Here is a 27,669-nt window from a genome sequence, read left to right on the forward strand (position 1 = left end):
TGTTCATAGTTGAAAGTTTTAATTAAATTGTCATAAAACTCGTAAGAGCATCAGGGACTTAAGTTAATTTTAAGAAATTCAGTTTTATACTGTATCATGGAAGGGACACTGCTTTAGAAATAAGAGTTGACAACTGGCATTAGTCTTTAGATCACTTCTTACACAGATGCATTCATTAGGAAAACCATGAAATGTCATTGTATTTTTCTCTAGTGCTCCATCTGAAGATGTCTTCAGCTCTTGATTTTTATTGTTGTTCTTCATTAACCAAATTTAAAAGTATGTGGGAAGATGGTTTTAATTGTAGATATACAAGTGTAGTTTTGTTCTGTTCTGCAGCACTTGTAGGATACATCAAGAGAGCGATTCTGATAAACAACTGAAGTTTGCCTAGTGTGATTGTGTTTATGGATGTCTTGCTCAATATATATCCTGTGTTGGGAGTTCTGTGTGGGGACATGTCTAAGAGACAAGGACATTGGAGATGCAAGTGGAGGGTGGGAATCATTCTGTTTTAGGACAATAAGATTGCATTAGGAACTCCTACGTTATTTTGCTGGGTAGGTTTGTGCATAGTTTTGAGACTTAAAAATTGAGACCAGAGCTGACTGAAAGTCAGACAGCAATTGCTGGAGCTAAACCTCTGCCTTGGAAGGACAGACAGCACCGCTCAACTACAAACAACTGCACCTGCTGCTCCTGCAGCATTGGCTCACAGCTTGGACTGACCAATGTCAAGATAAAATATGCAGAGATTTGTAGCTCAACCATTACATGCAAACCTGACATGAAGCCTTTCTTGTTAATGTCACTGAAGGCTCTGGGGTATCTGCTGTGCCACTGATGTCATGCACAGAGAAAATCCTTTAAATCTGTCTTCCCACTGCATCCTTCTGCTTCCAAACCTGTACAGGACAGCAGTATGAGTAACAGTGCTCAGGAGTAACTGGCCATGAAATGCCAACTAGTTGAACTTTCCTGTTCCATGTTTTGATCTGCCATACATCATGTGTTGCTACCTTTGATTTAACATTTCCGTTTGCAAGCACTCTGTTTGAGCAGTAAGGGGTAAAGATCAGGTGGTGAGCCAATATGTTAAAATTGAAGGGGTTTTGTTTCCTAACTGATTTTAATAAAAATGGGAAACTTGGCACAAGAATGTTTTCTAGATGAAAGATTTTTTTCTAAAGAAAAAACTCCTTTGGGCCATGCACACTGCTTTTTAATTTTTGTCATCTTTGCATGAAGAATACTATGAATTTTGTAGCAAGCCACCTGAAATAAAACAAAAGACATTTTGGCTTTGCCAGTTTGGGTACTCCAAAACAGACTTCTTTGTGAGCATCTGATAAGGGTTGCTCTTGCACTGTTTTTTTACACCTTGAATCTCTCTGGGGAGGGTCTAATTCCCAAACTAAAATCCCCAAGATGATGATACCCTTTGTAACAAAATTCCTGTCTGGCTGATTTGGTGTAGGGCTGGAGCCACCAGGCTCTCCTTTTTGCCCTAGCTGTAGTGGCCAGCAGCCTGGGTGAGAGCATTGCACTTGTGCTAGGATTTGTTCCAGACAACATTCTCAGGCCTTTCAGAAGCAATCCTGCTTCAGACCTGCAGCAGTTTGGACAAGCAGTGTTATCATCCAAGGCAGTTTTCTTGCTAGCTTTGATTTTGGAGGAGAGAGGATTTCTTGTGTGGTTTAGGCCCTAGGAAAGGTTTCCTGGGTTTGAGACTTTATTTCTGGGACCACCCCCATCCTCTCTTGCCACCTTCAGAGGATGGGTTTAGTCCCTTCTTTCTCTTTGGTGCTCTTGGCTTCTTCTGCAGACAAGGGCTGGCCTGGAGCCAGCACTTTTGGACACCATGTCCTGCTGCAGCCCAGCAGTGACACTGGGGGCAGCTGGCAGCAGTGATTTGCTTGCTGCCTCCAAGCCTCATTGCTGCAGGGCTGTGGGTGGTAAAAATGGGCTCTTTCAGCAGTTTCTTCCTGGCATCTGCAAGGTGGAAGCCTCCAGCAGCCATACTCTGCTGTTTTTTACCTTTCTTCTGGGAATCTTGGATCCTGAGGATGACTGCAGCCTCGGGAGTCTCCTAGTGACTGATGGCAGCATCAGTCGGTCTCATCACCTCCTGGGTTTGCTCTTGAAATTTTCCTTTCACCCTTCCCAAGTAAGAGTGAAGCTGTGTAGGACTAAACCCCCATATGGAGTAGGCAGCTCTGCTGTGCTGCACAACAGGTCTGCTCTCAGCACTGGCAGGCAGTGGCTGGGGAGGGGGAACATGCCCTGCTGAAGTCATTCCTGTCACCCATCAGTCTGGCTTGGGCCCCTTCTGTCCACCAAACTAAGTGTAAATCAGTTTAGAAAACTCTGCAGGGGCTCCCCTCTCTCCTTTCTCTCTCTGGCTCCAGATTGCAGCACCCCTTCTGTACCAGCCTCCCTCCCCCTGTGGCAGGAAGCTGAGCAGCTTGGGGTGTCTCCCTTGCCCAGCATGTCTGTTACCCCTGCTCTTGGCTGTGGGTTTGAACTGCCAGCAGCTGCCCCAAGGTGCTGCATGGCTCTTTTCTTGCTCCTTCCTCACTGCACTCATCCTTCTTTGGCTGCCAGTGCTCACAGCTGGTGCAGTCAGGTTATGGCAATGAAAGTGTCAGCCTTGAAGCCCTGAATTGAAAGTGTTTCTCCTTGGGGCAGCTCATCTGTCAATCTACCTTGAGCCAAGAGCCTTCCCTGTGCTGTCAGTGCTCAGGTTGAACTATGCACAGAGAAGCCTGGCTGTGGCTGACAGGATAAATGAGCTGTGGTGGTAATTGATGTGTTTGGAAAGGCATGAGGTGCTTTTCTAGAACAGCTCTGCAGCTTTGTGCTGCTAGAAATAAGCTTTTTTCCTGACATTGATGCAAGTGTGGTCAGAGGCAGCTGTTACTGCAAAGAGATGAGGCATTGGGTTTTCAATAGTCAGAACTTAAAAATCCCACCTCTGGATTACTTCCTTCACTGAGAGTACCTAAAGCTGTTGCTGTAAGAGAGGCTTTCCTGGGCCAAGCATTGGATCTGTGAACAAGCAGCCTGAGGACTTAATTTAAACAGCCTAAACCTATGAGTAATCTGAAAACAGTGGGAATCCCACTGCAGGAAGTTGGATTAATTATGTGCACTATTATGCAAGTAAAGTATTTGTACTTTGATGAGGAACTGGCAGTTGGTTCTCCTAAAAAGAGTAGATCTTTACAGCACAGTTGGTTTGACTCATCAGCCCTGGAGACAGGCTACACAATAAAATCTTTTTGTGCTTCTCTGTCTCCTTCTCTGAAAAGGCAGGTAGTGCCTGTGGGCTCTTGCCATGCTACTCACCTAAAGGGGCTGCTCAGGTTTGACTGCTGTGGGGTGGCTCCCCTTCCAGGGCAATGAGAGAATATAACTGTTGACAATAAGAACAGAATGGTTTGGGGGTTTTTCCTTGTCAGGAGAATAAAGAAACAATGTATTAAAACAGACAAAAAGCTAAGAAAGTAATAGCTATTCATCAAGCTGCCCATTGCTCTGGAATACAGCTGTGCTTTCCTGATTTTCCATGTTAGCATTCTTCAGTTGCCCTCTTACAGAAAGGTTGGTACCAGCCACCACAAATGCTAAGGAAAGAAAAATGAAATAGCATCCGTTAGTAAATTCCTTCCATGTTTCTGCACTTCTGGTTTTAGTACTCTACCCCAACTTACCTGTACAAATAAGACAGGTCTCTGTTAGAACTGGATAGTGTCCTCCTCAGCCTCTTGGGAAGACAGCCCATGGAAGCTGAGCCATTGGCACTGCAACTTGCACTCTCCCTGCAGGAGCCCAGGTGATGTCCCAGCTTCTGATGAAGGAAATCTGTGAGACCTGCTGCTGCTTCTGGAGTAAAGCTAATGTTTGTGTTCATCCTTAAATAACTGCTTAAAGAGTGCAAGCCTTTCCTCCTCCCTCCGCTCCTAGGATGTGGAATGGGGAGGACTGCGAAAACAGAACAGCAGAACTGTATTTGCCACAGTGAAGCTGCAAGGGCAGTTGGCAGCAGCAAGCCTCAGACCTTGAGGGTGAGCTGGAAATGATTGTAAAATCTGAATTTCAGAAACAAAAGGCCTGACCATTTTCAGCCCTAGAGCTTGTTCCTCAGGGCTTGTGTTTTTCCCTCCTCAAACACCCTTCTCATGCTCTGGACTGTGGATGGGGCTTAGGAGGAGAGGGGAGTCCCAGACTGATGGCTTTCCTCAGGAAAGCTGCCACAACTGCAACCTTGCGCTTTAACCGCCTGTACAGTTGCCAGATCTATTTAGTGCATAATTTGTTTTGCTCTCAGGGGTACATAAGGGGTTTCTGCAAACGCTGAATTATGTAGACAAGGGTTTGATTCTTTCTGTTTGTTCCAGGTTGGAAACATTACTAGAACAGCTGAGGGACCTCGAAGTCAAGTGCAGATGCTGTCATCTTGCAAATCTTGAGGGTGAAGAGCAGCTCTCCTTTAGTCTGCCTGTGTCACCTCGCTGGACAACCTGGCCTCGGTTTGGCCTGTGAATGTCTCATCCTTGGTATCAGCAGTGATGCAAACACAAGTGTGTCTTCCAAAGCCGGCAACACACGGACCAGCTCAGAGAAAGCACTAATGCTTTTGTGGGGGAAAAGGACAATGAGCAGTTTGGATTTTAATGTAAAGTAAAGCCCTCTTATTGTACATTAATAAATATTTGGCAGGAATGAAACTCTAAAGCTGATGCCTTGGAGAAAAGAGTTAAAAAGCATAATTGTACCTTCCCTGCGCTGTTTCTGAAGAAAGTGCACTGTCAAGCAAACCCCAACCCTTGGCTGTACAAATACATCAGCTGTTTTGCTGTCACTGCTACTTCTGAAGTCCAGTTAATTGAATTTTCTGGGGTAGTTTTCTGCTGTAAAAACTGTAAAGTAGAATAATAGTAGGGAATGAGGGTAAAAGGATGGGGTGCTACTACTGAGAGCACTTCAGAGAGGAGCAAGGCTGAAATCATTTGCTGTCAGAGTACCGGGTTCATAGCTTGACAGCCTTTCCCTGGAAAAGCCCACTCTGAGCAGGAGCTGGAGCCTGTTGTGCCACTCCACCACCTTTCCTCTCCTTTTGTATGTGGAGCAGATGTTCAGACATCTCAGGCTTTGCCCATCTGGTGTCTCACTCTGCACAGGCAGTTTGGAGCAGCAGTACCAGCCCATGGCTACCCACTTAGGCCCATGTGAAGTGAGTGCCGTGGCCATTAAACCTATTTCTAAATACAAGGCCTATGTTCAAATGCTCTGTAAGCACTGCCCTGTTCCGTGCTTTCTCTTGAGGCAGGGTTGAAGGACAAGTCCAGCCCAGTCTGTGCCAGGCAATTTTTGGTAGGTGACCTGTGTGCAAGTAGCAGAAAGCTGCACACACTTCTGCTAGACAAGACACTGTCCCTGCTGTGCCACCCTGCCTGGAGCTGGGAAGGGAAAGACAGGAGACAGGTGGCAGCAGCATGAAGAGCCTGGCAGGCTCTGCACCCCATGGGACCTGGCACCCCTTGGGCAGTGGGATAATGGTCAGGCTCTTGTGCCTGTGTGGTATCTGCAAGCAGGGATGGTGTCAAAAGTGGGCCCACGACCAAAGCTGTGTGCCAGCTGCCCTGCAGTGAGGGGAGACCACCATTCCCACTTGGTTTTCTGTCACTTCAGATCTCTGTTCCAGCTAATGATTTTCCGGGCCGTGTAATGTTGACATGATCAAAGTCTGTCATGAAACACTAAAATCTAGAGGGATATGGATAAGAGAAAACACAGAGTTGCTTGAACAGTACTCAAAGTATTTTAATGTACATGTTGTAGCCACATTAAAGAAGAGGAAAAAACATCTTACAGAGATGAAAGACGTCAAAGAATGTGATTTCATCATGCCAGAAGCTGTATGTTTCAAAGTGACTGAAGCCAATAGCATCAAAATGCTCTTTTTCTGGCATATGAAAACCAGATCAAGAGGCACGGAAAGAGAAGAGCAAACATGTATTTAACTGATAGATTAGGCTGTTCTGATCCATCAGGTAAAGAAGCAGTCCTGTGTTTGTAGGGTTTTTAAACAGGTATAAATTCGGTATAGAGTACTTTGAACAGTTTTACTCACCCTAGTGGACTGGAACAGCTGTGCTGTGTTGGGTAGACAAGTATTTACAGAGAATGATGACTGATGGAGAACATGTTGATATGCACAAAACCCCTACCAGATACCAGGTGGGTTTGAGTCACACAACAGTAAATGTCAGCCAAGGCGAGTGCAGTACCCACCTCTGTCACGAGGTGAAAGCTGCAAGTTGAGCAGCCTGTGACGGCACCGTCGGTGCTCACAGGGGCACCCTGCAATAAGCCCAGCTCCACCTCAGCCCTGCCTGCCTCTGGGCGGGACCAAGGGCACTACACCCCTGCCAAAACCAGCCTCTCGCAGCTCCCCCATTTCTCTCAAGCCCTTAAAGAAAATAAGGACAAGATTCAGCTGATGGAGTATGGAGTAGCAGAGTGCCACTGGCCACATACAGATCTTGGCTACTTTCCAAACCACTTGTTACCATCAGTGGATATTTTGGTAACAGCAGTTAAGCCCAATTTAGGGAAGATCTGTAAGTGTAGTTGGCTTCTAGGTTAACAGTAACAGGAGTTTAGACATGGGCCATGTGTGGACTTTACTACCCAGTGGTCGCTTTGCCAATGTTGTTGGCAAAGCCCCATTCCTTAATCACTGGCAGATTTGTTTCCCTCATCAGGCTCAGAAATGTCAATAGAAGGGGAGAGCTGCTTGCCTAGCGACAAGGGCTTACTCTGAGCAGTAGTACTCAGTTTAGCAAAACTGTATCTTTTCATTCCACTACCACCCAGTTACACCACCCTCTTCTCAGTGAGTTTCTCACCAATTTTCCAACAGGCCATCAATCCCAGATACTGTTGTAAGTCAGGGCTGAAAACAATTAAAAGTCAGAGCACTGCCCTTAGTAATACCTAATGCCACTGGAGGATCCCATGCCATACATGCTGAACAGCCTCTGCTACTCCATACTTTTCAAAAGCCAGTGAGATACAGGACGATGAAAGTAACATAGGGAAAGTTGCATGACAGCAAAATACTGTACAGCAAAAAATGAAAGCTAGTATCTTCTGCATTCTCCCTAACTAATGGAAACATGGTAATGTGACAACTATTTTGGAGAAAAGATGGCAGTAAACAGCAAAGGGAGATGGAGTAGACATCCTCAGAAGAAATGAAAAGGAAAACAAAGGCCTGAGTGGAATGACTTTGCAACACAGGGCTTGTTCTCCCTGCCTTTCAGCAACCCTGTCGTGGGAGCAAGCTGCCTGGCAGGCAAGGAAAGCCTGCCCTGCTGGGCCACGGGATTTCGCAGTAGCCTCCCTCAGGGACTGCCGACTTGCCAGGGAGTTCACTCAGCACCCTACATATGGGAGCTGCATGCACCAGGGCCCTCTTTTCCCAAGTTTAGTGAAGCCATATTGCCCCAGACACCTTCCACCAGCGGGCTTTAGGGGACTCCTTTCCAAGTGTGGGTTTTACCAGTGGGGATGGAACTGGGCTAAAAAAAGCAGAAGGGAGGATCCGCCCTCTCTCCTCTGGTGAAGCAGTTGCAGACCAGCAAAGGCTGTCACAGACCCTGCCAGAATGGACATGAATAAGCACTGCTACTCTGTCAGCATGGTCCTTTGTGCAGAGCCCAGCTCATTAGAGAGAATCAGACTAAAGCATCTGGATGCACGGCTATTCCATACATGTGCAGGGTGCACTGCAATGGCCAGGTACCTGACACTGCTTAGCTGTCGTCCAACTGTTTGCACAGACTGTGAAAGAACAAAGATTTTGAGAAACCCAGACATACATCCATGTATTTAATCAGCTACTAAAGTAGCAAGTTAGAGCAGGGTACCCTATAAATATTTTTTAAGCTCTCAAAAAGAAAAGAAATTAATCCCTTCTACTTCAAGTACAATGCCTTCTTAACGCATGATGCGCAGGAAGAGACAATGTGTCAAGACCCACAGGTACCAAACAAAACAGACATTCTGAGCATGACTTGTAAGAAACCCACTCTCAGTACGAAAAAGTACCCAAGTGCCAGACCAAATCTCCCCCAAGAAGAAAGTGACAGTGTTCTATTTACAAGAAAATACTGCTTCAGTTAAAAATGCTAAAAACCATTCTCTTGAGTTCATATAAAAATAATTATGTCTATGTATGCACACACATATTTACATACATTTATGGCTTTCAGTGCTTCAACTTTCTCCAATAAATGAGGGAATATAAATACTCCATTACTGCTTTTTCTCCTCCTCAGGTTTTTCAGCCTCTGCTTCTGCAATTGATAAGCTGCCACTACCGTATTTTTTCACTCGGGTTTCTACTCTGGCAAGTCTCTGTTTCACCTTTTGTTGAGCTGAGGAGTATTCTGCCAAGAGCCTCGCAAACCTAGTCTGCAGCGTATCCAGAGCTACTTCAAGTCTTCCTATTTTTTCTTCCAAGTCTTTTGGGTCAGCTCCCGCTTTTGCTGCCTCCTCATCTATTAAATTGTCTTTCATTAGAATTTGACGTCCTTTCTCTTCCAGAGCCTTTTTGGCTTCTGGATATTCTGTGAGAGCTTCCATTAAATCATCCTTAGACAAGCAGAACAAATCAGAATAACCAATACTCCTAATGTTGGCTGTCCTCCTGTTGCCAGATTTGCTACCTTTGATGTTTAGGATGCTGATTTCACCAAAGTAGCTGCCATCACTTAGGACTACAAATTGGGTTATGCCATCATCCGCCACCACAGCCAATTTTCCCTCTTTGATAATGTACATTTCTCTTCCAATATCTCCTTTTTTGCAAATGTAGTCCCCAGGACTGAAGACTGTAGGTTTCAGTTTCAGCACCAGCTCAATGAGAAGTCCAGCTTCACAATCCTGGAATATACGCACTTTCCTCAGTGTGTCCAAATGGACATTGATGGCAATTTCAGCTTTCAACTTGTCAGGCAGATTTTTGAGAACTTCCTTCTCATCCACTGTTTTCTTGTTGGTCCAGAGGTAATCAAACCACTTAATAACCCTGGCTTCCAAATCCTTAGTCACTTTTCGGAATTGCATGTACTGTTTAATGGAATCCACTTTGGCCTGGAACTCTGCCCTGGAAGCATTCATGTTAGAAATCATAGAGCCGACATTACCGACAATGGTAGCAAAGATGAGCACGCCCACCAGGAAGTCGATGACCACAAAGAGATACTCCTCATCTTTCACGGGGGGCGGTGTTTCTCCGATGGTTGTCAGCGTGAGGGTCGACCAGTACAGGCTGTAAATGTACTTCCTGGACAGGCGCGCGTACTCCGGAACAGACACGTTGGGATACACCCAGGAGTCGGTTCCAAACCCGATCACCTTTGATATCGCAAAGTATATACACGCATTCCAATGGATGATGATAAGAATGTATAACACGAGATTGCCGATACGGAACATGTTCGGATAATTTGTCCTGGTCTCAGTACGATCAAAAAACTCGAAGAGCCGAGCGATCCTCAGCAAGCGGTTAAATCGGAGCTCAGGGTAGTTCAAACCAAGCTTGACATATGCCAGGTCCGTTGGCACAAGAGACAGCACGTCCAGTTTGAACTGCATAGTGCTGGTATAATGTTCTCGTAATTTCTTCTCGTCCTTAACTAGCAAGCCTTGTTCAAGGAAGCCTTCGGAGAATTAAAAGGATTTTACTTGTTAGAATAAAAATACCATCAGCAGTAGTGAGTGACTTACATTTCAGACCTGAGCATGTTAAAATTTGTAGTTATGCCTACAGACATTGATACACTATGAGGTCATTTAATTGCATATTTAAATATTTCAATCAAGTTTCAAAGCTGATATATAATGATTAAGAACAATGACTCTATTATCACCACAGTGCTCTCTGAGGCTTTCCACTCTATTCTGGGACAGCTGTATCTTTTTCTTGTAAGTATCTTTGCAAAAAAAAGAGTCTAATTTTTCATGAATCAATGACCTGAGTCATAACTAAAGTTAAGCAAGTATTAAGCAATTGCATATAAAATAGGAGTGGAGTATTTTTAAATCAATACCAAGTAGGTATAATGGATTGTTGGAAACTTTTTCCAAACAATATAGATATCCTTGAAATAAAGAAATACAGTTACCGCCCTCCCTAAATCATGTTTTTCCTCTTGTGTCCAATGTTAAAACTGACAGGATTTTCCTTGGTTTGCACTTTTTTGTGTTTCTAGTGAGAGAGCTACTAAGCGGAATTTCACACATCAATATTTCTTCATTACAAAGACTTTGAAAAGTATTAGATTAAAAAAATTTACGAGTAGATATAAACTGCAGTAAGAAACCTTTACTGCAGACAGTACAGCCACAGTGCTCTTTTGTGCCTCTGAGAGCATTAAAAATGTTCCACAAGGAACAGTCTATGCACTGCAATATACTTGCTGCAGTTGCAAGTGGAGATAGCCAACTGTTGGCCAACCCGGTCACTCAGGAGAAAAAGTCCACTGAGAAAAAACCAAAGCATTCCCAGTATATCCAGGATTATCACATTTGATTAATCCCTTAGCAATCTAAAGTTTTCTCAGGGAAGTATCTGCATTTCTTTGTGCCCGACACAGCACGTCTGTATTTCTGGAATGTGTGGTGTATCTGTAGATGCTTCATCTATTTGTGTGTATCTGGCTTTGGATCTGCAAACTGATGGCAACTACAAATGGAAGTAGCTCCCGTGCTATGCATGTACTGCCTCCCAGAAAACTGCTTAAAAAGCTGGTCAAATATGCCCTTTAGTTATACAACTAAACAGAAAAGCTGGCTAGCCTGATGAATTTCTGATACACAATTATGCAAATTAACGGTGAAAACACCTTCCTCCTGAAGGGAGATAAAATCTCTCTGCTTTTTGTTCCCTTATGGAACTAAAGTCTTTTAGTAAAATCTTTTGAAACCATTAGAATACAGGCTATGCTAAACGCTACCAGCTGCTGACACACGAGTCTTTTCTGTTTCACAGTGTACAGTCACCAAATAGGTGAAATGCAGTCCAGCTGGTCCTGCAGCTAGACAGAAAAGCACCATGGAGAAGCTGATGATCAGAGTAGTTGTGGGGCTACCCAGATCTCAGTTCAAAGGCAGATCCTGCCCTCAGACAGCAGGAAGCCACACTCTTCCCCAAAGGCTTCCAGGGCAGATGGACCTTGCAGGTTCACAGGAAAAGGCAGCAGGCAAAGGCAGAGCCAGGAGGGACTGTTAAGAGAGTTGACAAAGATTTTGCCACCTAAAAGAAGCAACTTCTTTCTTGGAGTGCCTGGAACTGCAGCAGACACCTGCACTGATGCATTCGGGAGATGCATCCAGCAATTCTGCAGTTGCAAGCCAGGCAGCAAATTCAAATTCCAGCCAGGCTTTAACAGCCATATAATCATTATCAGGACAACTCATGGAAATTTGTAACTTGCCTTGCCTGGACGTGCCTAATTTCTGCTCTGTTCTTTCCCATTACAGTAACAGATATAACTGCAGAAGCTAAATTTAGTCGGCACATTTGACATTTTAACTACACAAAGAAGATTAAGCCCTCCCATCCTGCCCCAAATACACCAGTCTTGTGATTTAGGCTGGTACCTGGAACTGACTTTCCTGTTGAAAAAGGTACTTGCTAAGTTTAAGAATTTGGCTTGCCATGACTTGTGTGCTTCCCACAAGACAGCATTTTTAGCCCGTCTTGTAATTATGTTTACAACTTGTCACAGGCCATAATTAATATCAAGCTGTTATTATGACTTTAAATAAATAGATAAAATTGATAAGATGTTAAAATGAAAGATTTATAATTACTCTCATTTTTTTAATGATCAGTGTTGTTTTGGACCCTTTCAAGGGACGTTTTGAGGCTGTGTCTGTACCAGTGACGAGAATGAGACAGGAAATGTTTTCTGGCCCAAGACTAGCTACCACGACACCTTCTATTCACATGTAAGTTCTTCCAGGCCCCTCCAAAAACACCACCATGAACAACACCCAACCTCCGCTGTCTTCCTGGCTGTGCCCAGACACCAGGTGTTCACTGGCATGGACCAAAGTGCAAGCACCAAAGTGCATCAAGGACTATTCAGCAACTTCGCGATATGGTTCATTGTATGTCATTACTTAGGCCTATATTACAACCTTGTTCAGTTTAAAACAGATAGCACTTTAGGGTTAGAATCTCAGCCTGCCTGGATTACAGAAACAGGGGCAAGAAGTTGAAAAGAACCACTTCACGCATAGCATGGCATAGCCCTCACAGATCCTCTGGGTTCACACTTCCTCCAGGAAGGCAGGACCTAAGCAGAGGTTCCCAGGTTAAACCTATCCCATCACCAGGCAGTGGGAAACCCAGCCAGGACCTTGTAGAGGCTGCAAGAAGCACAGCTGGTGGCAGAGGGGCTGCACTGCCTGTTCCCAGTGTAAGACCTGAACAAAATGGAGTCTGAGACAGGTGCCAGGTCTTGCACTTGACCAACTCAATAACCACTTCTGACCAGGATGCTGCACAGCTTGGTCAAGAAAACAGCACTTGTGAGGTGCAGTTGGTTTCCTGCCCCACGTGCCCTATTGTCCCTTCCCCACACAGCCTGTTACAGTGGCTATTCACTCAGTATCTGGCATGCCTGTTACTGACAGAACTGAATTTACAGACAAGTGAAGAGCAAGTGTTGGAATGTCCAGTCTTAAAAAAATCCAAACTGATCAGACATTTAATCTTCCCAAAGCCTCCAGTGTTGCGTTCTGACAGGATATTACAGTGGTCAGACCCCACAGGGGAATCTTTGTTTCCACCCTTTATATACAGGCAGCATTTGAAAACACTAAAATCCCATTAAGACTCACCTGTTCTGAATCTGACGAGCATGTCAAGAAGATAGATAATATCAGATACATAATCCAAGAACAGCCACATTTTAATATGGTCCATTTGTAGCTCATCAAAGCAGGCTCTAAAGAAACAAAGTTAAAGAAAAAAAATTAGGCCAACTGCATAAGCAGAGTACTTCCATTATGTGTCCTAGCAGCATGTTAGTGCACATTTCTGGAACAGAAATATTACAGGCAGCATATCTCCGTGCCCAGACATCTGCACACTGGAGCTATGTCCAAACAAACACCAGGATCTTTCAGAATTCAAAGGTGTTCTGGACAGGAATAAAACTCAAACACATATATGCCACACAAGTGCACTTATGGACGATTACACATATCCCTACAATTAAAACTGCACCAGATTTCACAGAATAAACAGCTCCATGAAAATAATTCCCAAATAAAAGATTTTTTTCTCAGTGGCAAGCCATCCTCATCTCTCACTACCATCTTACACAGTGTAAGGAAACCATTTCCACAGCCCTCCGTCACTTTCACTAAAGCTGATTTCCACATTCTACCATGAAAAAAAAATACTCGAGTTAAATCTTCCTGCCCTTCGAGCATCCAAAAGAGGCATTATATGAATTTAAGAGGCCCCACCACTGCCCACATCCCTCCCTTCTGCTGTCTCCTGGGTGATGGGAAGCCATCATCCCTGGCAGTGCTTAGTGAGCCGGCTGCAGTGGCCAGGACACAGCTCAGCCGCCAGCCAGCAGGTGGCACACAAAGGCCACACCAGCGCTCATGAGGATGCTTGTTGCAAGTTACATCCACCTGCTTTTAGACAAAAAGGGAAAAAAAAAATAAACACTGGCACCTACTCCCAGTGGTACACATAACATATATCCCAAGGGGTATATGAACTGCAAATCTTCTAGGTAAGTCACCCAAAAGATACTGCAGGAAGATAAGAGGGCGACTTACATAGGAAACATAGTGATTGAAATGCAAAATTGTTACTAACTAAAATCCGTACCTGCACACTAGCATACACCAGTTATAGAACACGGGTGCTGCGATTATGGTCAGCCAGTTGTAGTACAGATTGCTTGAAGGATCTATCACAAAGACCTCTTTTTTCTGCCTGAAAAGCAAAACATGCAGATTTACACTGAAAATGTAAGCAAGCAACCTGCTGGATCTCCCTATTCTTGAGACTGCTCATCTCATCATAAACTCACAGCTGCCTGAGAAGAGAAAGTATCCATGCAGGCAGTGCAGATGAGATTAGGGAGCCCATCTGACAAGCTCTATTTCTTTGTTTGACCCAACTTTGGAAAAAGTAAGAGTGGAAAGAGAAACACAAGACATTCATGTCTCCCAGGCTGAAACCCACAGCCTTGTGTTTTAAGCACCACAATGAAAAAAAAGTTAATTGTTAAATGTTTCTTATTATCACTCTGGTTAGAAGGTTACCTTTCATCGCTAGAGAAAGAGCCTTCCTTTGCAGGCTGATTTTTGATTTGTAGCAAATTCTATTATGGAAATGACTGCATAAGCACATATTTGAACAAGTAAAACACATGTATTCAAATACATGTCTGTAAAGTAAGAATATTTGTGTGCATATGCACATACAGTGTGTGTGACTAAAGCTGAAACATGTCTTAGTATGTAAAGGCACATTTCACACATTCACAGTCCTGGCTCCTTAGGCCTCACAACAAGGAAGTGATGCTAAAGGAAGCATACAGGCCTGGAATGTAAAGACTTAAAGAACAGCATGGCTAATGGCAAAGAGTATGCTCAGAAGTGCCCACCTCCAGCATGAGAAAGGTTGATATGGAATAGAGAGCAATTAGGCATGTAATCAGAGGAAACATATATTAGTGGGTTTGAGGTCCACAGCTGCAAAATTATTTCAACAGTAAAAGTGTGATCTATGGACTGTATAATAGTGTGCAGAATGTGTGACCAGGCAGTGGTTGAATACATATTTGTGTGACTTTTCCTAATCTCCAAGAATGTAAATATATTAAAACGAAATTATAATTTATTTCATATTTGTGTGTATTTCTGGCATTACCATTGCTGTCAGCTGAATGTCCAGGTGATGTGAGTAAAGGAAGCAGCTTTAATCTAAAAAGTTTGGGTTGGACTTGATGATCTTAGAGGTCTCTTCCAAACTGGTGATTCTGTGATTCTGTGAAGTATTTACTTTACCATCTTCACTACTGGTTTTAAACCATTTCTTCTAGAAAACTGGTCACTACCTCAAAACTAGTGATCATGAAATATGGTCTTTATATGTCAGAGTACACTACCTTGTAGACATTAAAACATTAATTTTCTTTGACAAAGTGTTTCAAAACACTTTTGGCTACTGCAAAGCTCAGGCTTTCACTACAGAGTAATTAAAGCCAAAAGAGAGTGCTTAGAACAAAGGCTTTCTAATTGGGAAAAAAAAAATTAAAAGCTTTGATTAATAAAGATCTTAAGATCAATCAGTTTCCATTTGGAATGTCCCCAAGTCTATAGCACGTGCCACCATATACATACATATAAACCTACAGTATATTACTCTAACATACTCCTTAACTGTGAAGTTCACTCAAATACGTTCTCTTTTTATCTGCCTTCATTGTTACTTTCAATCACCGGAAATACAAATGGTACCATATTTCGGTCAGCTTTAGGGGAACAAAGCAAGAACAGGATCCATTTCTGTCAAAAGCATTCAAATTACCTCATTTTGTTGCAGAAATACACCATCCCCTAACCAAGAGAAGCAAATTTTAGTGATCACTAGCAATGAACTGCACCATATTAAGTAATTAAATATACTAGTCAGTGAAATAACTAAACTTACTAGCAAACCTTTAATTTTCGACATGTAAGATATTTCTACATGGTAACATGAGCCAGACTTTTGGTTCATCTGCTCTGAATTGTTATGGAAATTCTGGAACAATGAAAAGTCTGTGCAGACCTGCAAAGCAGGCTGCTGTCCTAAAGTGTTCTCATAATTAAAGAGTGATCTTCAACTCAAAGTAACCAGAGGTAGCTCAATTCCCTTTTACTGACATAGGAAGCTGTTTCTGAAAGATCTAAACACAGCTCTTCAAGATGAAAACAACTTTGCTGAGCAGTTGAAACCTTCCCAAAGGCGAAAATGTATTAAAGACTTGACAAGCTAAGAATCTGCAGTCTACAGAACAACAGTTGTAAAAGTGTTACAGTGAAATGCTATACCATGTTCTGCAGTGTAGGAGACGTGTTACAATCACACATACATTCTTTATACTTACTCTTCCTTTTTCTTATCATCTTTTTTGTCATCTTTTTTGTCATCTTTTTTGTCATCTTTCTTTTCCTCTTTCTTTTCCTCTTTCTTTTCCTCTTTTTTCTCCTCTTTAACCTCTTTCTTTTCTTCCTTTTTGCTGTGCAACATAATGCAAGGCTTAGCAATATTACCAATACTGAGTGGTTAAGGGGGAGGGTGGAGGTTTGGGAAACTAGGCTAGACCCCAGACAGAGTAGGACAGGGATCCAACTGGAAAAGAGGGTTTACAGGCTGAGACCTCTCACCCTGACACCACCACACTATCACATCAGGTAACCAGCTGGCTGATTCTCTGCCTTAGTCACCCACACCTTCTTGACCTTTTCACACATCAGTGTACCAGGCTGATTTTAAGTAAATGCTTTCAGTTTGACTGACTCTTAAGAACCCAGGCATCTAAATAGAAACCTATCAAAGGATGACAGAATGTGAAATGGCTTAACAAACTGTCAACTTTCTTTGCACAGCCAAAACCCCACTGTGACTGTCTGAAGCTTTCATGGTAATTATACAAAATGAGGCTAAATCTCCTCTCATGCTTATTTAAAACCAGCAAAATTTTAATTAATTAATTGCCTCTGTATCTGACTTGCCCCATTCTCAGGTTTGTCTGAACAGAAGAGTCTTGTAATATGTTAGCTTATGCAGACAAGCCCACAAATACTTTTCAAACTTGCAGAAAGTTAATGTCTTTCTCAAGATTCTCTCAATACTTTATCTTAAAGCTAGATTTGCTACATTCCTTGGTCAATAATCATGTAATGTGATGTGAAGAACCGTCCTCATTTACATGAGCAGAAAATCCATCATCTGAAATCTCCTTCTTTTTTGTTTGAAATTTGTCTAGTCCTTGAAGCAGAAAGTGTCCCCCTTAGACAGAAAAGCCTGTCCTCCTGTGTGTGCTCCTCACACTACAGTGTATGTGGGTAACGAAACTCCCCACACATAATGTCTGGTTTGAATGAATGCCATGGATTCCTGCTCCCTTGGGAGCTTTGTGTTCTCCTCTGAACGGCCAAGACTGGGTCTGAGTCTCCCTTTGCACTGGTGTCAAGCATGGACAAATGAGTTTAATGACAGCAACATCCCACAGCAAGGACAGAATATGCAACAATGCTGCTTGCAGGACTTGTACTTTCCATGCACACTTGCTCACATTGCTCAGGCCAGAAAGGTCTGTGCTGTGAATGGCAATCACATCTAGGAATGTGCTTGTTACAGGGAGAAAGGAGGGCTCCAAAGGAGATGACAGCCACCAATTTTAAGATAGTAGCAGCTTTCACCAACCAGCAGTGAGCACCTGTTCCAGTTCTCACCCTTAGACATTTCCACAGTGATGCACCACCACAGTGTTCTTTGGAAAAGCCAAGACTTATTTGCTAAAAAATGCTGAGATCCTCCACTCTGCCACATCTGGGGAAATACCTACCAAGCTGACCAACACCACTGAAACCTTCAAAATTACACAGTGCAAGGGAGTAAAACTGGAGGGGAAAAGAACCTTTGGCTTGACTGATCTTCTATTTCTACATGCATCTCAAACCAAAGAAAGAGTTTTTCATTTGCCAAGGCTGATTTCCTACACAGCAGTGGGAACTGCCGCTCAAGAATTTATTTCTGTCACTGACTGCCCAGAACTTTAACACTTCATTTTCCAATCTGCCCCCAAAACTCCTCCCTGTTTAAAAAACATGTCAGGACTTCACTGCAGATTACTATGCATGGTGTCTGATCTAAAGGCAAATGCACAGTTGCTGCTGTTAGCATTAACACAGCTCCTCAACACTTCAAATGCCTGGCATTCTTACCAGAAAGGCAGAGTTACGAGTAAACAGAATTTTCAAAGGGTAGGGCCACTGTATATTTGTGGCTCTTGGTATGCAGGGAAAAGTAGGCTGAGATTGAGAATCAATCAAAAAGTCTCAGTGGTGGTGAACTTTGGAATATTTTGACAATTCCAGCTGCCTCCTATGATTAAGTTTTATTTTTTAAAAAGTGAAAAAACTTTATTTCACACAACATCTAACACCAATACTTTTTTTTTCTGGCCTGAGATCTCCTATAAACTCATCTGTCAACTACAGGTATCTTTCGTAAGTGAGGTTCTTCCATTTATGTTGCCTCTGTTCATCTTTCTGTTGTGGTAACTCCCAACTTGTCCCACTCCCATCTACTTGCAGTCTGGCAATGGAAGTCACTCAGAGGAAATGGCTGGCCATAATCAAAGACTTGAAAGCACCATGTACAGTTCCCCAAGTCCTGGCACACTTAGGTCTTTAACATAATGAAAACTCCACATTTCTTTTTCTTTACCAGTGACACTGAATAAACTGGAATCCAGTAACTAACAAAACAGTTTGTGTCTGTTCTCTTTGACCCCAACACAGCAGCATCCATGCTGTGTTTCTAAGCCGTGTGCAGCTTTAGACTTAAAAAACTACTTCATCAGCCCTTATAAAAACACTGTCATAGTCTTTGAATGAGTCAAATATTTGCATTTCTCATCTGTCAAGTACTTTGCAAATCAAGTATGTTTCAGACTGTTTGGCAGGTAGACAGACAGGTCCTGTCTTCATTTAAAAATAATGAAACATTGAAAGGATGAAAGTTTTGCCCAAGGTACATGAGTCATTGTCAGAAACAGAGTAAGGCAGAAGTATTTCTGTCCTAATCAGTCCTTTGGGCTCTGTCTAGCAGGCTTGGCTCCAAGCTTATAGCATTTCTTTTACACCAGTCTAAATAAAAATCTGCACATTTCTGTCACTGTTCACTGCACACAGATTTTCCTTTTGAATAAAAGTTATGCAAACCAAACCAAAAAGTTGCTTTAGGAGCAGGAATATCTCTTGTTCAGCTATGTGCACAAAGGTTTTGCAGCATCATTTAAAAGGTACAATTTAAACTTGCCTATGATAGAATTACTTGGAGAAAAAAAACCCCAAGAGTTTTCTAGAAGTATCTCTGACACAATCAGAAGATGTACTGATTATTTTTAAATTTTTTGTTTTCATCTGGAAAGCAATGAAAAAAATTCCTATCGTTATGCATGAGAACAGATCTGCTGCTGGATACTAAAGAGCAGATGTGTCTTCAGATAGCTGTGGTCTAAGACAAACAACAAACATTGGTGCTGGGTGAATTTAAATTGCAGGAGCTCTTCACATTGTTCCATAAATTTCTCTTTGGTGTCACTGTGAAATAGCTTGTCAATGATATTAAATAGACTCAAAAGGACAACTTCTGTCAGAGCTTCTGTGGTAATACCAGCCTTATTATGGTGCCTGTCACTCACTCTAAAACAACAGTACCTGCTGAACTGAAACACACACTTTAAAAAGATGCACACATAAGTGGGTTTTGGTGCCCTCATCAGTATCCACTTCTCATTTGACAACCTGAAATTTTTGGGGCACTTGATTTGCATAAAGGGACCACTGTGTTAAAATAGGAAGACCATTATTAGAAAATTAATATATGAATCTCATTTAAAAACTGAAAAAATAATGCATCAATTGGCAATGCAGTAAAATCAGCCAGCTGAACTACAGAAGGTAGGGACTAAATGCTTAGTTAAATTCACTCCTTGAGAGGAAAGGGTAACTTCAGACAAAAAGAAGTTCACAGGGAGCACAAAGGATGCTTTTCATGCTAAGAAAACTAGATCTTTCTCTATAATAAAACTATATTCTTAGGATCTCTATAATAAAAATATATTCTTAGGAAAGGATCAGGAAGAACTAAGGAGTTTACACTACAAATGTTACTAGGCTGGATAGGGAAAAAGAGAAGCTGCTGGTAGTAGAAAGGTCTCTGGAAGTTAACAGTACTTACTCTTCATTGGTGTTGTTGCTAAAGTTGACATTGAACCTGGCTAAGGGCCAGTGACTGCAAGCAAGTTAAATAGAACACATTAAAGAGCGTAAAGACTGCTGGTATTTCACACACGTGTTTACCGACACAACAGACCGACTCACGAGCTTCTCACATACGCTCTGATAAGATTATCAAGGTCCCTTTTTACTGCTTTGATAAGCCCCTTTGCATAACTACTTCAAGGTACCAGTTCCTTTTTGCCATGTGCCTGGCATACACATTTGTGACCACATCTGATGTCTGAAGCCTGTCCTTAGGCGTATTAGTGCATGGCAAGATGCACCTCACTATTTTTAGCCCTGTACTCATTGGGCTACTATTTTAAGCTTTCTTCAATCCTTTCAAGTCTTCTTCACAGATGCAGTGTCAAGGCTTGTGGATAAGTAACGAGCATACCTACCACTGCTACAGAACTAAGCCTTCATGATACAACAACGGAGAGTTACTGTCAACCAGCAACAGCATAGAATTGAGAAGGCTCTGAGAATGGATGCTCTTAAATTCATTTCAAATAGCCTTATACAGAGGTTTGTTGGCCCAGGATCAATGTAGTTCTCTCTAATTACTTCCCATCTGCAGTTGCTACTGATCCAGACACCTGAGAAATCAGGCAACAATCTGGCTAATTCAATAAAATGTGCTCTTGAGCTGAATTTCTAAGGAGTAGATCAAGTGATAATAATAAGGCTGTGCTGGACCACAACAAATCAAAGTAACCTGTACAATGCACAGACCTTCAAAGGTTTTTGCTTTAATCTGAATTACTTGCTGAGATTTTTGAAATTAATTACTTGCTTACCTACCAATCTTTAATTATGCAAAAAAACATGGGACTCTCTGCTTCAAAGCCTAATGCCAAACAGAAAGTCAGCTTTTGTCTTAGGACTTCATTTTCCCATTTTAGCTGGAGTTAAATTTAAAACACTATATCAACCATTTATAAAGTAATAATAATCCATCAAATCAAAAACTGTAAACACATAAAGTCGTCTCTTTTGTTTTATTGGAAAAAAATTAAGACTAAGCCTGCCTTCCATACCAAAGACTGTGTATGTGCTAGTAAGTGAAATCAGCATCCAAACGATTTTGTCATTTCTTCATCAGAAACTTTCTGTATTGTTATCTGATGGACTTATGAGTAAGTATAACAAAGTAATGACACATTTTGCACAACTGCTTCTTCGAGTTTCCTAATACTTGCATATAATGCACATTAAGATCCTGAAAAAACAAAAGTAGAAACATCCTAGATTCTTGAAATAGAAATTGCATTTTCCCTCAGTCGAGAGCAGTTTAGCAACATCAAGTTGCATATGATAAAATTCCAGTTCTGAGAAATCATTCTGCCTGAAGCAGCATGATCAAAATCCTTTACTTCATGATCTTGGTCACAGTGTGTTTGAGGGCGAAAGAGAAAGTCTGCTGAAAGTGCAGCACTTCAGTTAGTGAAGATTCCTGGGCAGCATTAGATACTCTGTTCATCTCCCATGCTAAGCTCCTTACCCTCTTCTTAAAATACAACTTACATCCTAATTACCAAGAAAACACCTTAACTTGAGTCATCTTCACTTAAAGTACAAACACGTCTTCTTACCTGTTTGCTCCCCCGGGCCGCTCACGGGCACCCAGAAAGGAGCGGATATTGCTTTGCCTGGTGGACACCTCTACGAGCTCCGGCCCTCTGATACGTTCTAGGAAAGAATCAGGCCTTTGGTCTTCATGGTGCAAGTGTCTCATGGCCCATGACCTTACAGATAAGACAAATCGTGACAGCCTGCATGGAACACACATACAAAATTGACTGAACCAGACAGGAACGTGAGATGCCTTAAAACATCCACACAAACACCAGTCCAGGAGTATTTTTCTCCACATCTCCACCTGTTACGAAATTAAATTTGATAGAGTAACTGTGTGAACCCAGTCACTTTCCACAATTTCACAGATCACTTTCTGCAGTGGATCAGAAAAATACCTCATGCAACAGTTCCTATTCTACTGTATCAGCTCTGCAAGAGCAACAGAATATTCCTGCTAAGTGTGGGGCCTTTAGATCTCGAAGTGAAGTCTATCAGATTCAGGTGTCTTAGATCCTTGAGAATTTCCATTCAAGAGCTATGTTATGCTACACTCATATTTAAATTGCTAGGCATTCATGTTTACATCAGAAACTTCCTTGTATATTCAGAGTATACATAACTGTAGCTACACACACATGTAATTCAAACTGTCCTGAAAAAGGGTAAAGGAAACTATAAACAAAGATTAAAATGCAAGTTCTCAGTATTAATTTATATATTCATGTGCTTTATTTTTACACAAAAGACACATCTATAATCTTTTTTTCATCTAAACTCAACTTCTTGCAGACTTTGTAATCTACATCTGGCAGTGTCATTATCCGACAAGCAAACAGGGAAATACTAGTTTATTCTCCACTACTCAAAAGGCTGACGTGTAAACAATACTCTTTAACCCTAGTTTTAAAATAATTTTGTTCTTTGCTCTTTGAAAAACACTATGCTTAAACTGACTGTGGTCTGTGCTGTGTGCAACAATGGTAAAGGCAGAGCCCTGCAGTCTCAGATGCAAAGTAGACACAATAAGGTTTTGAAGCTCCACTGGGACAGGTTTAAGTCCCAGTAAATTAAACAATTTAAGACAATAGTTGGCTTTAATTTTGCTGGCTAAGGCTCCAAATCCATTATAAACATAACTGGATTCTAAAAACTGAGATAAATTCTTGCACTCAAACACAAGATCCCTCTTCTCCTCCCTTGCCAGAGCCATCTACCAAAATGGAACAATCATTATGTTTTATTTGATAGGAAACAGACATTACATCAGCTATCAGCCAGAACCAAACACTTACCCATTTATTTTACAGTCCGGCCTCACTTCATGCATTTCCCCAGCATTTAATGTATTTTCAGATACAATTATGTAAAAATAATTTATTTTTTTATATTTCACAAATTTGTTTGGGCTTATTCAGCCTCTCTCAGATTCAGAGATTTTTATTAGAAATAAGTAAGTGATGAATCAAGGTCAAATGCAACTTCTGTTACTTCCTATAGACTTTCTTCAGCCGGACTCCATCCATTTTCTTGGAAAGCAACGGCTCTTGTTTCTTTGCCTCCAAATTGTGACCAGTCTCTTTCAGCTAATTGAACTTAATACTGGAAATTATATTAGTTAGTATGTTACCTTGCCATTGCTCCCCTGCCCGTGAAGGAGCTCGCCTGGGATTCAGGTACATGCCTGCCCTCCACAGAAACGACTCCCTGCAGTTCTGAGGGTGCATCCTCATACAGTGAATGGGTTCTGCAAAAACAAGTTGGTTTTTTAAGAATTCCACGCAGCCTTCACCAGACTTCCCCCCATCTGCTTCTCTCCACCACTGCATCAGGAAACAGTCCAGCAAATTGTCCTCTCCCTAGTAATACAGCATATATTTGATAACCATATTGCTAAGCCCATATTCCTACTCTTCTGGAGCCATCCAGTATGAATTGAAGTCAGTAGAGGCTCTGCAAGACATTCTAGCAAGCTCAGAAGCTAAAGACTACTTATTAGCACTTACAAAGATCAGCATTTGAGAAAAATAGATGAAATTTTAGTCTCATCTTCCGGTAATGGAGTTCTGAAATTGACTTCACTGGAACCTGGACTTTATTAGGGTTCACTCCAGGTGTATTTTTATAGTACTCCTCGGTTTTCTCTGTGTTTTTCAGTCTTTAGTATTCACTTTTACAAGACTTTGTTACATCCATTAAGGATCACTTTTCTCCCCCTTTGTAATGCAAACAAGAACTCTCAGATGAGTCTGTTAATCTGTGTTGCCCGGAAAACACTGACTAAAACGATACTTGCAGTATCTTCATAAGAACTGGAAACAGCATTTTGAATACCCACAAGAGGATAATTAGCAGCTCAATTTTATGTGCACTCACAGCTCAGAAACTAACAGACTTGAAACTTCATTATTTCTACCCAAAGAACAACGCTAAAATAGATCCTGACAGTCCCAGGATTCTCAACTATTAGCTGTTTTCTACTTCTCCTCCAATAACAAAACACCAACAGATATCATTTAGTATTGAAAAACTTTTATAACCTAGTTTATGTTGCCAGTGCTGAGAATATTGTAGTTGCCAAAGTTAACGTCCTTCTATGGGACAGTGAACAAACTCATGGAACAGACACTCATTACAGACTGACAGATACATAAAGCCCACACTCAGCCCAAGAACTCTCTCGAGATGAATGCTGCGAGAATAGTACAGTTTGTCCACCTTTTTTACTGTTTCCTGGAGAAATTGCCTACAGACCTGCTGGAGAAAGGATACTGGACTAGTCAGTCTTTCAGACTGCACTACTATGGCTGGTTTTAAGAACTTTTATTCCTGTTTACAGAATAATATACATTTTGTGAGATGTTAGCAATAAATTCTAATATTGTTAATGGCCATGGCTAATCAGTATCTAAGTTCCCATTACAGCCAATGGCCATCTCAGAGCTTAATTCAGCTGCTACAGAATAGGAGTCTGGTACCATTTGGAACATCTCACAATACTTTATTGGACCTCTCCAGGGCACATAGGTCTCTCCTCACATCCACCAGCACCAGCTAAACACTTCAAATACTCTATGGTATCTCAAATAGCATTAGCCACCTATTTTAGGCAACTAAATACCTCTCATAATCATGAGAGGCGAAGGAGCCTGCAGAGTTACTGAATTTCAGGGTAAGCTGAGCAGTTCCCTGCATGCTGCTGACCATCAATACTGACTACATCCCCACTCAGGACAGCAGGAACATAGGCACCCACTCACATGAAGACACCGAAATCCAGATGTCTGCAGGGCACTGCTGAATCCTACTTCCAACCTTGAGATAGCCAACCTGTGTCTATAAGCCAATGGGCTGCCTCTCCTATTTGAGCTGTTTCTACACAGAGGCTGGGTTTTAAGAATGGAGTTTTGTTTGTTATTTTTTGGGTTTTTTGATTTTTTTTAACAAAATGAACCAACTTTATAATGCTACAGAGTAAGGATATGGGCACATGAATCACTGCAGCATAAATGAGCACAGCATTTTACAGATCAGTAGCAGCTTTCTGTTAACTGTTGCAGTGAATGCTTTTTCTTGGTAATGCCTCATTTCACAGCAGAAAGGTGCTTAAGCACATCCCTAGCACTAAGCATAAATTTAACACCCACTGACTTTAATAAGAACTAAGTAATGTGTTTAAGTGCTTTGTTGAACTATAGCTAACAGGAGCTGGAGGAAGGTAAAGGCAAAGAAGAAATGCTGTTACTCTAGAAAATGTGGTGCTTTTATCCCAAAGTCTATAGTTGCATATTTTAATACCAGAAGAGCTAAAATTCTGGATGGTTTCTGTCTTTTGGTACAGACATATTCTGAACCAAATCTGAGTTTAAAAAAAAAATAACAAAAATTTTGAATGGTATTACAAAGATATTGCATACATCTTACTAGCAATCATTTCAACAATCCAAAAATCTTAAATGTGAGATCTCTTTTACAGAGCAAGACTGTATCTTTTTATTCATCTATGAACTCCTGCAATTAATGCTGATAATATCAAACTTTCTTTTAAATAAATGCCTCTTCAAGACCATCACCAAGATGGTACAGTGAAATTCATATTTCAGTTCCTCTATCCGTCAAAGTCACTGCCTCTGAAATTGCAGATGACCACAGGGATTTAATTCTACATTTAAACCTTGATAACCCCACTCTCACACCCCTGCCAGTAATTCCATGCTGTGAGCTGCCAATCACTTACATCCGCTACAAATAGGACACTTAAAAAAAGGAGAGGAAGAGGGTCATTTTGATCTGTGTTTTCACTTTTTCTAAGACATGACTTAATGGAGAGAAAGGGACAGGGCTCTTGTAAATCTCCCTAAGGAGACCATGGGGTAGTGTAACTATATCAAGCAAGCCTTACTGTGCAGAACAAATCAGGTCCACTTTCAGCACTGCAGGTACACCTGTGTGACAGAAGGTATCATGGAAGCAAAGCAAGAAGAAAAAAAGGAACAATTCAAACAGAGCATCCATAGTAGCTGCTAGGGACATGCAATCCAAAAACCCTCATAATACAGGGAGTCCTATCAGCCCATCAGGATTCTGGGTGCTCTAGTCTGGGTATGCATTTGAACAGCAAGAGACAATCTGACAAGGTCCACATAGAGGAGGTGGTTGGCCCTAACAAGCCAAAAGCAGAAAACTTCTTCCAGTCTTCACAGATGCTATGGATAATCCGACATCCTTCTGCAGGCCCAGCAGGCTTTGCCCAGTCTACAGGAATGACTGGTACTGTGCAAAAGGTAAGTGCAAGCTCACTGGCACGTTTCAAACAGCCACTTTAAAACTACCAAAACTAGAGAAAGGTAAATGTAAAGAAACTATTACATTTCCTCTGTACAGGGAGAGACTGAAAATCCAGTACAAAAATGCTGATATTCTTTATACACTACAGACTTTCCCTATCACAGGAACTAGGCAATTTGCAGAGGCTGCTTTTAAAAAAACTTCCCAAGGCTTTTCACTGCATGGTGCTGGAAGGATCTTTTTTTTCACCAGATCCTACATACTCTGTTGGAAGCACAGACCCTGCTGTCTGTGTGGTGACTCGAGAAAGAGGTTTCTTTTTATTGAGTTAATGTAATTCCCACAGATGTGAAAATGGGCTTTATTCCTTAGATGATACAGCTCCTGGTTCCAAAACGGCAAGCCATGACAACCTCCCTGTGTCCATCTCTCCTGTACTTGGGATATATGTGTTTAAGTCAGTTAAGTGCACTGGGTCAACAATCTCATGACACAGTGTTCCCATAATTCTAGCTCCCATGCCTGGAGATACAGGAGTTCCACAAATTATGGAGTAATCTATCCTCTTGACTGTGATGAAAGGAAAATGTTACCTGATATAGCCATTTTCAATCCTTTCGATATCTTCATCAATAGTTCTGACAGACAGGCTGTGCATACCAGGGTAGGAGTGCTGGGTGTTGATTTTTGCCATTTTGCTTTACATATCAACATCTACATGACAGCTGAAATGGGAAAAAAAACTTATGAAGGCTGCAAAAGGAATGTCCTCAGTACTTAAAAAGAGTTCTTTATTAGAACAGTGGAACAGCAAAAAGCAATTTCAACCATTTGAAGAACAGTCAGTGATATTTACACACACATATGACATGTGTTTCTTGATTTATTTGCAGTAGACAGAAAAAAAAGTGTTGGTAAAAGTCTAACAAAGATTCATCATGACCAAAGAAAAGGGTTACATGACACTATATTCTTTTAGTCTCTGGGCTTTATGGATACCTACACTGTCATACCTATTATCCATAGTGAAATTGCATTTAAAATCTCATTAAAAGGAGGTTAGTTAGGAAGTCAACCAAAAAAAGCCAGGTAATGCATGTGCTAGGACAACCCATTCCACTTTACCTTAATTCCCTTGTCCTAATTTTATCTACGATTAAGCTTTTTATTCCAAAAATCCATACCAACCAA

General features: G+C 41.7%; 1 protein-coding gene across 1 annotated transcript; it reads right to left on the minus strand.

Annotated features, from left to right (window-relative positions):
* Window positions 1-8,325: 8,325 nt before the first annotated feature.
* On the minus strand, window positions 8,326-27,172 carry CNGA3 (cyclic nucleotide gated channel subunit alpha 3; the record flags this gene model as incomplete). The annotated part of the gene is made up of 6 exons (XM_082278013.1): window positions 8,326-9,734; window positions 12,925-13,031; window positions 13,934-14,041; window positions 21,708-21,887; window positions 23,321-23,437; window positions 27,072-27,172. 6 exons carry the CDS (start codon window positions 27,170-27,172, stop codon window positions 8,326-8,328), a joined length of 2,022 nt encoding a protein of 673 aa, XP_082134139.1.
* Window positions 27,173-27,669: the final 497 nt, after the last annotated feature.

The sequence above is a fragment of the Coloeus monedula genome, assembly GCF_965178545.1.
Source record: "Coloeus monedula genome assembly, chromosome: 3".
NCBI classification, from domain to species: domain Eukaryota; kingdom Metazoa; phylum Chordata; class Aves; order Passeriformes; family Corvidae; genus Coloeus; species Coloeus monedula.